The sequence below is a fragment of the Spermophilus citellus genome, assembly GCF_964194105.1.
Source record: "Spermophilus citellus genome assembly, chromosome: X".
In the NCBI taxonomy this organism is placed as follows: domain Eukaryota; kingdom Metazoa; phylum Chordata; class Mammalia; order Rodentia; family Sciuridae; genus Spermophilus; species Spermophilus citellus.
Window position 1 is genome coordinate 130328036 of NC_138190.1, and position 16009 is coordinate 130344044.

General features: G+C 37.1%; 1 protein-coding gene across 5 annotated transcripts in view; it reads left to right on the plus strand.

Annotated features, from left to right (window-relative positions):
- Positions 1 to 4015: 4015 nt before the first annotated feature.
- PHF6 (PHD finger protein 6) overlaps positions 4016 to 16009 on the plus strand; it is a 49066-nt gene continuing 37072 nt past the window's right edge. For all 5 annotated transcript variants that reach the window (XM_081278093.1, XM_081278094.1, XM_081278095.1 and 2 more), the window contains exons 1-3: positions 4016 to 4178; positions 8144 to 8327; positions 8573 to 8674. In XM_081278093.1, coding sequence (XP_081134219.1) covers positions 8190 to 8327; positions 8573 to 8674 — 240 coding nt within the window. In that variant the 5' untranslated portion in view covers positions 4016 to 4178; positions 8144 to 8189. The remainder of the gene's footprint in view (positions 4179 to 8143; positions 8328 to 8572; positions 8675 to 16009) is intronic.

Sequence of the window (16009 nt, forward strand, 5' to 3'; positions counted from 1 at the left end):
TCTTTAGCATTTTTTAGTGGCACTAATGTTTTTAACTACTGCAACTTCCTTAGCCCCAGTTTTACACCTGACTTTCAAGTCCAAATCTTTCTGTTCTGCTTTCTCTCCCAAATATAACAATTAAATTGGCTAAAAACCATCAGCAATATCCAATGCTATTCTGCCTAGAAATTTCTTTCAACAGATTAAGAAGTCCATAACTTTTAAAATCAGCCTCACAGAAAGTCTCAGGACATGGGCAAAATGCAGACAACATCTTAGCCAGAATGTAACATGAATGGCTTCTAGTCCAAATTCCAATAGAGTCCTCCTTCTCTGAAACCTCATGAGCCCCTTCACTGTGCACAATCCTATAGACATTCTAGTCTTCTGAGCTCACACCAGAATTGTCCATTAAGTTCCAATCTAAAGCTTTTCCAGCTTGCATTGCTAAACTTTCCAAAATTCTTCCCTCAAATTCCAAAAAACTTCAAAAGCTTCTGAACCACATGGTCAGGTTAGTCACAGCAATGACCCCACTTCTCAGTACCAATTTCTACTTTAGTCAGAATTTTCACTGCTGTGACTAAAAGACCTGACAAGAACAATTTTAGAGGAGGAAAAGTTTATTTGGGTCTCATGGTTTCAGAGATCTCAGTACACAGAAGCAGACTCCATTCCTTAGGGCTGGAGGTAATGTAGAACATCATGGTGGAAGAATGTAGTGAAGGGAAGGGCTCACATAATGATCAGAAAGAAAGGGAGACTCCATTCATCAGATACAAAAGATATACTCCAAAGGCATGCTCCCAATGACCCACCTCTTCTAGCCATACCCTACCTGTACCTGCCTTCAGTTACCACTCAGTTAATCTCTATCAGGGGATTAATTCACTAATTGGGTTAAGGCTGTCATAACCCAATCATTTCATTTCTGAAAGTTCTTGCATTGTCTCACATATGAGCTTCTAGGGGACACCAAATATCTAAACTATAATAGTGTCCTTTCAGAATGTTTTTAGTAGAGTCATGATGACAGAATTCAGATTTTGGGGGTTCCTGACCATCCTTTAGGATCCAAAATGAAACAAAGCCTGAAACCCCATGAGCTCAAAGGTTTGGGTTACCCCCCAGATCTCTATATTTTTTCTTTCATCTTTTTGTGTTACCCCCAGATCTGTACAGAGTCAATCAATCTTTGGGGTGGACAGAGTCCATAAATCCTTGAGGTATGTATATCTATTACAGCAATTCATCTATTGTACTGAAATTCTTTTTACCTATTTTTCTTCCTCATTTAGACTAAGAATTCCTTGAAGTGAGGGGCTGTGTCTTTTCTCTATTTTAATCTCTTTTCTTTTCCACCTTTACTGAGATATCAGTGATAAGAAGAAACTGTATATATTTAAGATGTACAACTTGATGTTTTGATAAGTAGCCCTATCTTCCCTTTCAAATTTCCAGAGTCTGGCATAATACCTGGCATACAGGAGATGTCTGTTAATGCCTGGTGAATGAATGACTGGAGAGCAAATGGAGGCAAAGGGCACAGGCTAGCAGTGAAAGTAGATGAATCTTATGTTTGAAGGCAAATGAGAGTATAGCAATTGATGCTGTTGGATCAGGGAGCAGGTAGGAAATCAGTTCTTTCAGAGCATGGAATAGATGCAATTAAAAATGCAGCTTTAGATTTAGAAAGAAGAATGACAGCTCTTTCTCTGAGTCTTGGAGGAAGCATGAGAGGGTGGGGGTAAAAGATGAAGCAGCTTAGCTCAGATGGCCCTTTTCCCTTTTAACTTCATAAGTCATGAAGTTAAGGCCTTTGCTGAGAATGAGGTACAAAAAGTGGAATCTAGAGCCTGAAGAAAAAGACTACAAGAATATTGGTTGAAGTGTACTGGTGAATCGATAAAAGATTAATAGATCCCCTGCTGTATTCCTGGGCATTAAAAGCATGTTATCACAATCAGACTTCTGTAGCCCGTGAACTAGCAGGTTGCATCTGTAACTCATGCTGATTGGGAATGGTCACCATACCTGAGGCCTGAAAGTAATTGAAGTCACTGATCTGTCCCTCTCCTGAATTCTCTGCACTTTTCTTTCACCTCTCAGTTTAAGACACTCACTGCAGTGAATCTACTATTGTAGATATTTGTCTCTTTTCTTGCTAGACTGTAAATAGTTGAAAACAAGGGCCATAATTTATTCACTTTTGTGCTGTACCTTAGCATAGTGCTTTGTACATAACAAGTAGAAGATTCTGTATCAGGCACACACCTCTAATATAGCATTTATCACATCATACTGTATTTGTTTTCTTGTCCCGCTCCCCTTTAACACCATGAGTTCAAGGGCAGGGAAAGTTATATTGGTTTATATCTCCCTTGTGTTTAGAGCTTAGTTTTGCAAATGTTTGTTGAATCCAATATTGTCAAAATGAATGCAGAGATGAAAGAATGAATAAAGATGGAAAAATGTGGAGATCTGGGGATAACCCAAAAAGATGACACACTGCGCAGGCTCTGCATTTTTGTTGCTTACATAATCACCTGTCTAACCCTGACATCAGTAAGCCTGTAAAGCTGGTGGGAAATGATGCCGGGGACCTGTTTTCACATACACTGCAAATGTTTGGAATACACATTTCAGATCTTCTTATCAAATCTGGTCACTCCCTTTACAGCGCAGAGTTTGGGTAAAAGGGCTAAGGGTTCCTTGCAGTTAAATAACTGCTTTGTCCACCTTTATTGTGTACCTATTTGAATGGAATCAATGTTACCCCACTATGGTCACTGTTTTCTTGTAGATTACAATTTAGGGTTGATAGTGCAGAGAAAAATTAAAAGATTGGGGAAGCAATGTAGAAACAGCATTGAATAAAAACTGGAAATCCACATTCACTGCAGGAAAAACAGCTAACTTGAAGGGAATCTTTAAATGTTCACTGGTTAGAGCTCCCCCACCCCACTTTTTTTTTTTTTTTTAATAAGACTGGCTTGCAGTCTGTGAGGCCGATATAAAATAACAAAAGCTGGACCCTTATTTAGGGCATACTATGTGCCCTGGCATTAGTCTAAGTGTTAGTTTATGTTATCTAATTTCTCACAATCACCTTTTGAGATGGATACCAGTATGATCTCCATTTTGGACAAGATGAATCTGAGGGACAGAGAGGTAATATATAACATGATCAAGATCACAAAGCTTCAAGTAACAAGAGCTGAGAGTCAAACCCAAACAGTCTGACTGCTATACACCTAAAAGGAAAGCACTGGTTTAGGTGTTTGGTTTACCTGTGTGGGTTATAAAGAAAAAGACATTTATCTTTTCTGACTATGGTGATCCCAGTATTTATATAGAGCTTGTTAATGCCAGGGATGCCAAACTGTGCTTTAGTTGCATTCTCTCATCCTTCCTCACAATAAGCCCCTCAGGTACTATTTTATCCCCATTTTAAAGACAAAAAAAAAAAAAAATAAGAAAGAAAGAAAGAAAGAAAAAGATTTAAGGTTCAGAAGTTAAAATGATTCGCCCAAGGACTGAAATGCAGGCAGGCAGACTCCCTATGAGCTTCTCAGTCTTTCCTGGCGGTAAAATGATGCGAACGGAGGACCTCAAAGGGATGCCACGAGAGTACAATGAAATAATGGATGTGAAAAGGCCTGGGTGAACAAGTGCAAGGGATAAGGCCTACCCACTTGAATCTCTGTTTAAAACCGGTTACACAGGGCCCCTGTCCAACGGTTTCTAGTCCCAACCCTGCCCCTTCTTCGCCCAACACATAGTGATATCTTTGAATCTCTTTCTCTATCTCCTCAGATCCTGCCCCTAAACACTTGGCGGAGCGGCAGAGCGGAGAATAGAAGGTACGCGCGCGAGCAGGAGGTGGAGCCTGCCACCCAGATCCGTACATGGGGTGCCCTGGCACATGCGCCATGGCCCTGTGGCTTCAGTTGCCCCGTCTTTGCAACCAATCAGGATCCGCGGCGCGCTCGGAACGTATCAACGCTGTGTGGGTCGTGTGCGTGCAAGGGGGGCGACGTAAGGGCGCTCCGCGAGCCCGTCTCTCCTCGAATGAAAGGAAACAACCTCCGGCGACAGAGCCCCGCTCTTAGGCACTGCTGGAGAACCTAGACCGACTTCTTTCTCTTTCCCCTCATTGGCGCTTCCCTCCTGCCGTCCGCCTCTGGGCCCGGCTGGTGAGTACCCACGGAACCCAGGGGCCCCCCATTCTCTGCCGGGCGGGAGAAGACAAGGAGGATGGCGGTGGCCAGGCCGCCGCCCCTGCCCGTTGTTAAGGGGGGGACTCTTGGTGGTCTCGCTTTATTGTCAGGGACCCCAGAAGCGACGTTCATTGTAGGCGCTTGGCAGAGAGGCTGCTGAGAAAAGTGCTTCAGAGGTGCGAAGGGAGAGGTTAAGCTTAAGCCTTGACTTCGGGGGAGGGGGCGCAACATTAGAGGAGGGAAAAAATTGGGAATTTTTAATCTTTACTGTTGCTTAGGACATATTTGGGAAGAAAGGAGACTCCCAGTTTGGGAAGAGTGAGAGGAAGAATTTTTAGGATGGAAAGAGGGTTAACCTTACGGAATGAGGAAAAACTCCGGGGTGGGGGGAATTAGGGATGAAACTGATGTATAGGGCAAAGCTTATAGCGAAGAGTGTTAGAGGAGGATCTCCTGGGGGAGGGGGTGTAAAGAAAGTGGTAGGATGATATTTTCCTGGATTTGTGAGGATTGGAAAAGGATGATTAGGGGACCCTGACTTTACGACTGAAGGGAACCTGCCGAAGTGTTTTAGAGGAAGATAGTTTTTCGAGTTTATCTAGCGCTTGATTAGAGGGAGATGTTGGAGTCTAGTGTGAATTGGGGACTAAATAACGGAGAGGATCCAGTATGTTATGTGTACCATCTTCTATTATACGAACAGCCCAGTATTCTTTTGCAATTTCCATTCGCTTCGATATTCTACGTGGAAGTTAAAAAAATCTTTTGTTTTTGAAAAACCTTTTTATTTTCATGTGCTTCCTGCGTAATATCAGGTCTTATTCATACAGTTCAAATTCTTTCTCTACCCTTGGGTTTGAAACAACTGGAAAATTCCTTTAGTTTCCTTTTGAATAACCGCAAAAAGCAGTGCGAAGCATGTAACAATATCGTGCAACCAAATTCAGGTGCCCTTCCGGTACATCTCTTATTCGTTTATTTCTCTGCACTGTAACTTTCCTGGTAGAAATACTGCATCTTTTGAGGATCGCTTTTATATATTTTGACCTGTATATTTCAGCTTGCTTGCGTGTGGAATGTTTTAATCTTCCGGAACTGCAGTTTTTGTTTTGTTTTTTTGTTTTTTTTTTTTTTTCTGTGTGTGTGTGTGTGAAAATGCTCTTTTAGATAGGCATTGGATGAGTTGGTTCTTGAACGCTCTCCTTGAGGTTTCAGGTTATTTGTACCTTGGTGCTTCACAGCATCTTATAAAATCAGAAACGTACGATTGTTTCAGCCTAATGAGTCTGGCTTTTATATTTTTCATATATTTAAATTGTGTTTTTCAAGCAGTTATTGTTGCTTCCTTAATTTTGCTTTGTAACGTTATCCATGATGATGTTTTCTTTTAAGGAAAAGGTTTCATTGTTGGGTGAACATATCAAACTTTGATCTCTGCATGCCCTGAAAAACCTTTTAAACTAAAATTAAAATGCCCTATAGCTGTAGATCATTATGACCACTCCCCCATTGATCCTTGGAATGCCCTTATTCTACTTAGCTAGAGACCACAAATATGATTGACAGGATTAGATAAAAGTCTGTATTTTTATGATAAAGACATTTTTGCTAGGAGTCATTGTTTCCATGATGTTTTCCACTTCATGTTTTATAAGGAGGCTGTGAAAAAAAATAGCAAGATATGCACAGATGCATTATTTGAATTATAGTGGAAAAATCCATTTAGTCATTGCACATTGGGGAAAGTTTTTAATTGGTTTTTTGCACTTTTTGTGTGGTTCTGTTCACTTTACAAATTAAATTTAAACTGATTAAAGGAAAAATATGCTGAAATACTTTTTAAGGGAAAATAAAATGTACCTTTTTTTTCTCTTTAAAATCTTTAATATCCAGAAACCCAGGTTCCCAAAATTAGGATGAGAAATGTACCTGTGTATAAAGTGAAAAAGGCAGAATTCAACATGGATGGAATTAGGGGGATTACATTTCACAATTTGGAGAATAAAAAGTGATTTTCCACTCTAGGAATTTCCTTTATCCTAAGCCATTTTTATAGCCAGTGCTAGGATTCTATAGAAATTACACATTAAAGATGTCTGTACAGATTAGATTTATAATGTGCCATCCTTTCAACTAGCCGGGATGACCGGGAGAAATGCTGAATACATTACAGTGACTTCAGAGTGCCTATTATTCGTTGCATGGTAGTAAAAAAAAAATACTAATTTAGAACCCAAACAGCATATTTTGGTGCTATTTATGAATCTTGGTATTTTGTATAGATAATTCTAAAGATTTGGGCAGCTATATTCTTGATAAAGCAACTGAACACATACTTGCCTGAGCAAATGCAAACACACTTCCCCTTTTGTTTCTTTTGTTTCTGTTATGTCCTTTTCCCCCTTTAATCCTGAAAGTATTTGCTGCCTGTTTTCAATCAGTTTCACGGTTTATAGCCAGTGCTATGAATTCAGTACTATTATAAAGTATCTGATGCCACTTGGAAGACTGAGGTATTTAAAATTATAGATACCATTAAGAGTTTAATAAGCCCATCAAAGCAAAGATTGTCAGGGCCTTTGAAGTTTTGTTAAAAAGAAAACCCTAGATATAAATGAGTGAGATGACATGTTTTCTTTGTGGCTTCATGTTAAATTTTGATTAAGTATCCAGATTTTTATATTGAATAGTACCAAATGGTTTGTAGATACAGTGTTGCTGCTGCTACTACTATTCTTGGTGAACAGATGCTTCTCAGAAAACTATAGTGTGGTGTTAGTGAGTCAGTTTTTTCAACGGTGTTATTAAAATGTTTGAGTATAGAAAATGGAAAGAATTTAATACATTAATTTTAAGACAGCAGTGTAAGATTTTATTGATTGTGATGCATGTTATAGCAACTGGGATTCTGAACTGCTTAGTCCTATTGACTTGGGAAAATACAAATCAAATAACTGATTTTTAAATTTGTTTAGTATTGTTCTGAAAAATCCATGTTGAGAATGATGATCTAAATCTGAAACCTACTGTGTTAGAGCTTTTCTTCCCTTTTTCTGTTTGACTATATAACCTATTATTATAACTTAATCAAATGTAAGGCTTATTCAGAAAATTTTCCTTCTATTACACAATATTACTAATTTACATATGAAAGTTATTGCATTTAGAATACCAGTGTCAGTTTGTGACTTAATTAATAAGCAGACTTGAAGTAAATCACAATCATATAAGTGGTTTTATAAATAATGAAGTCCTAAAACCTGCATTTTTTGGTAGCTATTAGAAGCTTAACTTTTTCTTGAAAAAAGGAATAGAATAGCCAAAATTAATTTATTAAAGATTATATGCATGTTTTTTTAAACTTCCATTTTAAAAATAAGTGCTCCAGAGTTATGGTTAAGTAAATTTATATTACTTTCATTGTTTTATAAATATGTGGACTCCAAAAATTGTGCAATTATAGAATTCTGTTCCCTCTGAATATTTTGTAGTTTTCTCAATTTTTTGCTCTGTTCACATATATATTTCTTTGTCTCCTTGAAGGGGTACCTAACCATACTTGAAAAATATTTTTCATTAATTACACAAACAAATGAATATTTACTATTGTGCATTTTTAAATCCTCACAGAATAGTTCTAATTTTTTCACATATCCTCAAATTTGGGAGCAGTTTGATTTTTCTCATTAGTCTAGACTTTATTTAGGGGTCTCTCTCTTTCTCTCTCTCTCTCTCTCTCTCTCTCTCTGTGTGTGTGTGTGTGTGTGTGTGTGTGTGTAAAATGGAGACATTTGGGGTTTTAATATTAATTTATCTATTACCCAGTAACTTTAAGTGTATGTATTGAAACCTAGTTCAAACATTAAACTACTTACACGAATACGTATAAACTGATATTAAAATGAAATTAACTGTTTTGTTGCCATTTTTATTCTCTGTAGCATTTCTTGAGACTTAAAGTGGCATTCTAAAGGCATTTTAAAAATCATGTCAAGCTCAATTGAACAGAAAAAAGGGCCTACAAGACAGCGCAAATGTGGCTTTTGTAAGTCAAATAGAGACAAGGAGTGTGGACAGTTACTAATATCTGAAAACCAGAAGGTGGCAGCACACCATAAGTGCATGGTAAGTATAGAGGCAGCCAACCAAGAGACCTTGAAACCATTCATGAGAGAATCTTAATAACACATGATTATTCCCAAGTACTTTTTTAAAAAAAGCACTTAGTTAAAATTTTAAAACATGGCTTAACACTAATGCTATGCCATTTTTACTAGAAAATCTTTTTCAATTTAATATTTTTTTCATTGATTTACTATATAATAAATTTATATGTGAACTTTAACTTTTTTTAAAAATGTGATTTATAGCTCTTTTCATCTGCTTTGGTCTCATCACACTCCGATAATGAAAGTCTTGGTGGATTTTCTATTGAAGATGTCCAAAAGGAAATTAAAAGAGGCACAAAGCTGGTAAGTTGGTATTTCTGCCTCTTGAGTATAAAAATTACTTTAAACTCATTAAGGATGAAATTGCTTATTTTAGAGTGTATTGCATTATTAACTGAGTATAATTTCAATTGCAGGATTTTTTTCTGAGCCAGCAAAATCCAATGCTGGGTTTAATTTATTTACCACTCAACAAAAAAGAATGAATCAACTTTTATATTATTCAACTAATTTTTTCTTTTCTAAAGGAATTAAAATCTTCTCAGAGGCTGTGTTTGCTTAGAAAACAAGCAGTTTGTTTAATTTGCATGTATCTTGTGTTAAAATTATCATTCAAGTATATTTTTCATAATTCTAGTATGTTTTCCTTTTCTTTCATTAAAGTTATTGTGGTCATTACAAATGAAGATGACAGTGTCCCCTCAAAAGGGAAATGTTAGCACTTGCTGAACAAGGTATTTTACTGTGGCTCTGCTATATGACACAGCATTTATCACTTCAGATAACTTTTGGAAAAAATTACAGGAGCTTTTCTAAAACTGTGCTAGAGTAATGTTCCTGTAGTTGTCTTTACTACCAGTAACCAGATGGGCAAGGATTTATATCACTCTATTGGAAAAATACTGTTATCTTAATTGGTGTTTATGACACATGGTTTATTTTAAAACATTTAATTAATTGAAAGATTTATTTTCATTTGATTATTTGTCTTGTTTGAGCTCTTTATTGAAATTACATCCATAAATGTACCTTTACAATTTTCACTGTTAAATGATTTATTATTTTAAAGATGACTTTGGCAGAACATATATCTGTGTTCTTAGGCACTGATAATCTAATTCACAAAGAATCTGAGATGCTGATTTTCAGATGAAATGATTATGGGAACAGTTTGATGATAGGGATAATGTATTTTGAAAAGTAGTCTTCTAGTATTGGGGTAAAAGCAATTTGAAGAAATATAAGTTCAAAGAAAACATTTGAGTTTTTTTTTTTTTTTGATAAGTAGTTTCAGATCCTAGTGTTAGTATTGGTACAAATGAGAATTCAGGGGTTATACCATTTTTGTTGTAATGAGACCTCAATTGAAAACCTTTATCTTTCCTACCCCTAAAACTGTAAATAGCAGGTTATTTCTCTGGGTCATGTTTCCCTTGCCTCCAAAAAAAAAAAAAAAAAAAAAAAAAAGGATAATGACAGTACTTGCCTTGCAGAATTATTGTCAGGATTAAAGGAGAGACTATATAGGACTGAGCATGGTGCTTGGCATACAGTTAGTAATTGATAAATAGAGGCTACCACTGTAGTTATTGCTTGTAAATAAAAATAAGATCCTGTAAATATCATTGTGGGCTAATGAGAAGCATGGTAGTCTGACTAGTCATGAGGCCTATTTAAAAAAAAAAAATTGGTACTGCAGATGATAACCAGGGCCTCATCAACGCTAAGCATACATATTACCACTGAACTACACCTCCAGCCCCAGAGCTATTTTTTAAATAACTGCTAAGAAAATATTATATAACCTTATACAAGTGATTAACTTATTTGTTGTTTCACCAACTGTAAATAGATAATGCCATATGACTGCTTACTACACAGTTATGTTGCATGACTGAAAGGTCTATGAAAGATATAAAGAATTACCTTAGAAAAACTGTTTCGGAAGTCCTTTGACAACATTGGCATATAACATTGAGGGATACCTCAGAAGGGCAGCACTTCTGAGCCTGGGCATATCATTTTGTTTCCTTTCCTTTTTCTCAGATGTCAGAATTTAAATGACTTATTTAGAGGATAGGATTTATATGTTTTACTCATTTTTTTCTGTGGGATTAAACTCAGGCGCTCTCTGTCACTGGTTTACAACTCCATCCTTTTTTATTTTGAGATGGTATTTCTAAGATACAGAGAGTGGGCTGGGGATGTGGCTCAAGCGGTAGCGCGCTCGCCTCGCATGCGTGCGGCCCGGGTTCGATCCTCAGCACCACATACCAACAAAGATGTTGTGTCCGCCAAGAACTAAAAAATAAATATTAAAAAAAAAAATTCTCTCTCTCTCTCTCACTCTCTTTCCTCTCTCAGTCTCTCTCTTTTAAAAAAAAAAAGATACAGAGAGTGGCTTCGAACTTGTGATCATCTTGCCTTAGCCTCCTGAATCACTGGGATTACAGGCATATGCCACCATACCCAGCATGTATTTCACTTTGAAATAGTTTTTAAGACTCATTTTAGCCTTCAGTTTTGTTCCTTCCAATATACTGTTGATTTTTTTAAAAGAAGTGATACCAAATAACCAAAATTCCAGATTATAGTTTTCTTCTTTATTTTCCCTGTATAAATTCATCTAAGCAGTAGAAGGGCTGTAAATCAAATAGGAAGAGAGAAAAAATGAAGAGCTTTTTGTAACTAGATAAACTACGTACAAAATTGACAAGCAACTTCCATAATTGACTTTTTAAGGTATTTTATCCTGTAAGCCAGTTTGTCCCGGTTCCTGTTCATCTGGATTTCTAGGTGAAAAGTAGGTCATGAATACCCTTTGAAAATAACCAAAAACAGGAACACTGGCTCCTGAGTGCTTTTGAGATAGATTCCAGTCTGTACCTGGTGTTGGCTCCAAAGGTGCTTGCTTGTCCCAAAGATAAGGACAGAAAGAAGAGGTGAGGGCTTAGAAGTGAAAGGATTTAGGTAGCCAGATTAGTCAGACCCTTGTAAGGAGGGGAACACTCAGTAAGGCAGCAGGTACAGGTATGTAGTTCTTACATTCTTGCAGCCATAGGTAATTTTCCAAGGTTTTCACATCAACCAAAAGGATCAGAAGAGGAAAGGTATTTTGCAGGAACATAGTCATCTTTTTAAAATATATAGCACCAAAATGGAACAGAAAAAATTTGCCAGAGTATTAAGGCTTTATCATTTGAAGTCCTGTTTTTAGAGTTTAGACAGATAAATGTTTTTCCAGAATGATTTCCAGTTCATACTGAAGCCATATGGAGATATCACATCTGTACCATCTATTCTTATTCTCTAGCCATCTAGCCAAGAAATGCAAATTCCCAAGTAAAATTATGAGTTACCATTGCTTTTTAAAATTTGTCTAAGGAGATTCTTGAGCAGCATATTTGAAGAACATAAACTCTTTGAGCATGAAGCTAGTTGGTGAAAGCACTAAGAAGATTGACATTGGATAGCTACTCTTACTAATTGGAACCAGTGTCAGATATATCACAGATTGCAAGAACAGAAAGAGTTCAGGAGGCCATTTAGTTCATCTTCTTTACCCCTAGGCAAGATTATCTACAAGCCATCCAAGATAAGATTTTTGTCTGCCCTGTTCTTAAATATGTCAGGAAATTGTGATTCCGCCTAAGTAATCTGAAACAGGACCAGTAATATATAACATTCTTTAGAGTTGAGAAATTCATCCCTCTGTATAACTCAAATATCTCTTAACTGAAAGCCACTTATTCTAGGTCTGTTTCTTTCCATTAAATAAATGGTTGGGGTTTTTTCTTTCTTATTAATAATTCTTCATATGCTTGATGATTTTTCTTGGGTCACTCTTAAACTTTCTTTTTCAAACTAGGTTTCTGATCATTTTCTTTACTGCTAGTAATATAAATAGCTAATGTTTATTGAATTCTTAATATGTGCTAGGGACTAGGCTAAGTATTTTAAATGTGTGATCCTGTTTATTTATCACGATCAGACTGAGATAGGAAAGTATTCATTCTCATGTTACACAGGGAAACTGAGGCTCAGAAAAGTTAAGTAACCTGACTGTGATCATATAGCTAGTTGGTGGCAGAGTTGGGATTTAGATCCTGAGCTAGTTAACTCCAAAACCAGAACTGCTAATCACCAGGTTCTACTGACTTGTCTTTTAAGCTGCCCAACCAAAAATCACATTTTAAAAAATGTGGTGGTTAAGGCTGGGAATGTGGCTCAGTGGTAGAGTGCTTGCCTAGCTTGTGGGAGGCCCTGCGTTCTATCCCCACCACTGCCAAAAAAGAAAATGTAATGATTAGATGAAGATAGAAATAGTGCCAAATTTAGAACATACTCAGACTCCTACTAATTAATATGTTCTGCTAATAGCATTATCTTGTTAATTTTTAGGACAAAAACCCTATACAAATCCTTCATAAAACTGTCTGATTCCTAACCTCAAGATTTTTTTGACACTTCTGAAAATGAAAAGATTTAGTTCTGCATAGTCTTTATTTACTATCAAGGGACTGTGAGACACTCCAGAGTAACAGGGTGTCTGATTTTGAGATAGATATTGGGCATGCCATGAATCTGAATATGGGTTTTTTGGTGGTGGTGGTGGTGGTTTTTTTTTTTTTTGTTTTTTTTTTTGCAGTTCAGGGGATTGAACCCTGGGCCTTGCACATGCTAGGCAAACACTGTACTACTGAGCCACATCCCCAGTCCATGAATATGCATGTAAGATAGTTCATAATATGTATCTTTTTATTCTGTTTGGGAGGGATCTTGCCTATTTAGGAAATTAAGACTGTTTTCTAGATATAATAAGATTTTTTTAAAAAATGGAATGAATGTAGGAAATAGGTGAGCCATACAAAAACAGGTCATGGAGATAGACAGTAATAGATTAGAGTAGTAAGGTGAGAAGACTGCAGGGTCATTAAACATCAGACAGGAATTGCAATTCAGATAAGAGGTTATAGGGAAGGGCAAAACAGGATTTTTCAGGAGAAAAGTGACACACAACAGACAGTGTACAGAATGAAATATGATGGCAGCATATTTGTCTGCTCTGCATAGATGTCCTGCGGGCATCTTAAACTTAACCTGTCTAAACCAGTATTCATGCCTCCCCACCTTGAAACCTGATTCTCATTCTCTTTCTGAATCTTTTACCTTCAATTCTTCCTTTCCCACATAGGTCAAGTCAATTCTATTTCGGGGATGTCTCTGCCTTCTTTCTTAATGTGACCCTATATCTAGTCTTCTTCTTCCCATCTTTGCAACACACACACACTACTGGTTGATATTTGATCTCAACCCCAGCCCTTCCAAGTGACTTCTGATGTATGTCCTTAGTTATACACCATTGCCCTTGGATGAGGTTGGCAAACTTTTCTGTAAAGCACCAGATAGTAAATGCTACTATCCCTCCCTAACTTAAAACATTTAATGATTTCTTAACTACATGCAAAATAATATCCAGAAGCTTTAGCCTGCCCTTGGTATGTCTGTCTTAATACACCTTTTCCATTCTTATCTCATTCTCTAATCCTTTACCAAACATCTTCTGTGCGCTTGTGTCCATTTGCTGTGCATGTACTGATGTCCAACTCTGTTTATCGGTCCCTTTTCCTCTCAGCACTTCAGAGAAGTTCTGTTTTCTGAGGTTCAGCTCAGAATTCAAAGTTGCCTCTGCCATACAGTAAGTATAACACAATATGCGTTGTATTTGGTACACATGCACAGGCCTTTCTTCCACATTATGCTGTGGACTCCAGGAGAGTAAGACTATATTCTCTTTGCCTAGCATAGGATTATGTGGGGGTAATGCATGGGGAACACTTAGTGTGGTGCTTGATGTCTCCTTTGTGCTCAATAGTATTCTAATAAGTAAGTGGGCACTCATTCATTGCTGGTTGAATTTCAAGAAAGAAAGGGCTTCAATTGGATAATAGTGTAAAGCCTTAATAATGGGCTTGGTATAAATTGACCAGGGAAGTCATGGCATGGCATGAAATTCCTGTTTTGGTTAATCACTGTTTTAGTGTTGTTTGCAGCTTTCAGTGGTTTGAAAAGGGAGGAGAGAAATAGATGGAAAAATTAGCTTGGTTATTTCTTCAGGATAGTGGAGAGCTGTATATGAATCAAATATGAGGGTTTCAGGTTTCACCCTTCACTCCCCAAGTGTGATGTTATTTTTGTGGTTTCCTTAGGCATTATGTTTGTCAAGTCTTCTGTACATTACAGTTTGAATTTATGTATCTATTTATTAAATACTCTGCACCCAGCACAATGCTAGATATGTTGGATATCAATGTGAACAAATACAGTTTAGCCTTAGAAGTAAAGTATGCCACAAAAAAGCCAGGAAAGAGGACCACAATTCACTGTACCTGAGAAGGCAGAAGGGTCCATAAGAAGTGAGATTTTAAACATGTTCCACCAGGAGAGTGATTCCAAAGAAGTCAAAGGGAGAAGAGTTTCAAGGAGAAAGAAGTGGTCAAAAATATTAAAAATAGGGCTGGGGATGTGGCTCAAGCGGTAGTGCGCTCGCCTGGCATGCGTACGGCCCGGGTTCGATCCTCAGCACCACATACCAACAAAGATGTTGTGTCCGCCGAGAACTAAAAAATGAATATTAAAACATTCTCTCTCTCTCTCTCCTCTCTCACTCTATCTTAAAAAAATATTAAAAATATTATATAAGTACTAAATTCCAGTGCTGTTTAAGGTATAGCATGTGTGGCTCATTTAGCATTCAGTAAGGGCAAAATGAGGTGCCCACAGTGTAGGGAGTGCTGCCATTTGCTTTCTGCACACACACAGGCAGATGATAACAGGTGACCATTAGTACTACTAAATCCTTAGAGCAGTGGTACTTAATCAACTCTGCTAAGTTGGAAAAGGACCAAAGGGGAATTTGCAATCAGCTATCTTTTGAAAAAGGTTCCCAAGTGACTTTTTTAGAAAAAATATTTTTAGTTGTAGATAAATTATTTATTTTTATGTGGTGCTGAGGATCTAACCCATTGCCTCATACAAGCTAGGCAAGCACTCTACCACTGAGCTACAACCCCAGCCCCCCCCCAAGTAACTTCTGATGTATGTCCTTAGTTATACACCATTGCCCTTGGATGGGGTTGGCAAACTTTCCTGCAAAGCACCAGATAGTAAATAATAAGGCTTTTAAAACCATATGGTCTCAGTTATAATCAGACAGTACACAGAGAAGGGAATACACTGTGTTCCAATAAAACTTTATTTACAAAAGCAAGTGGTAGACTGGAATGGGTCTACAAGACACTTGCCACAACGTATTTGGAAGGAAAAGAGGTAAATGTTTCTCCTGAAGTTTTGTTCATTATTTGCATAACTAAGTGTACATGTGAATGTATCCATATAAATGGAATTTTTAGACTCCAAGTAGGGTTAGAGTATAGCTCAGTGGTAGAATGCTTGCCTAGCATGTGAAGGGCCTAGGCTCAATCCCCAGTATCACAAAAAATAAAATAAAAAGGCTCTAGTTATGGCAAATAGATTTATTTTTGATGTATATATTTTACCTGTCATTTATATTAAAATGAACTCTGCTTTACTTTTGATTAAGCAGAATGAATGTAAGGCCAACAAGAAACTTCAAGT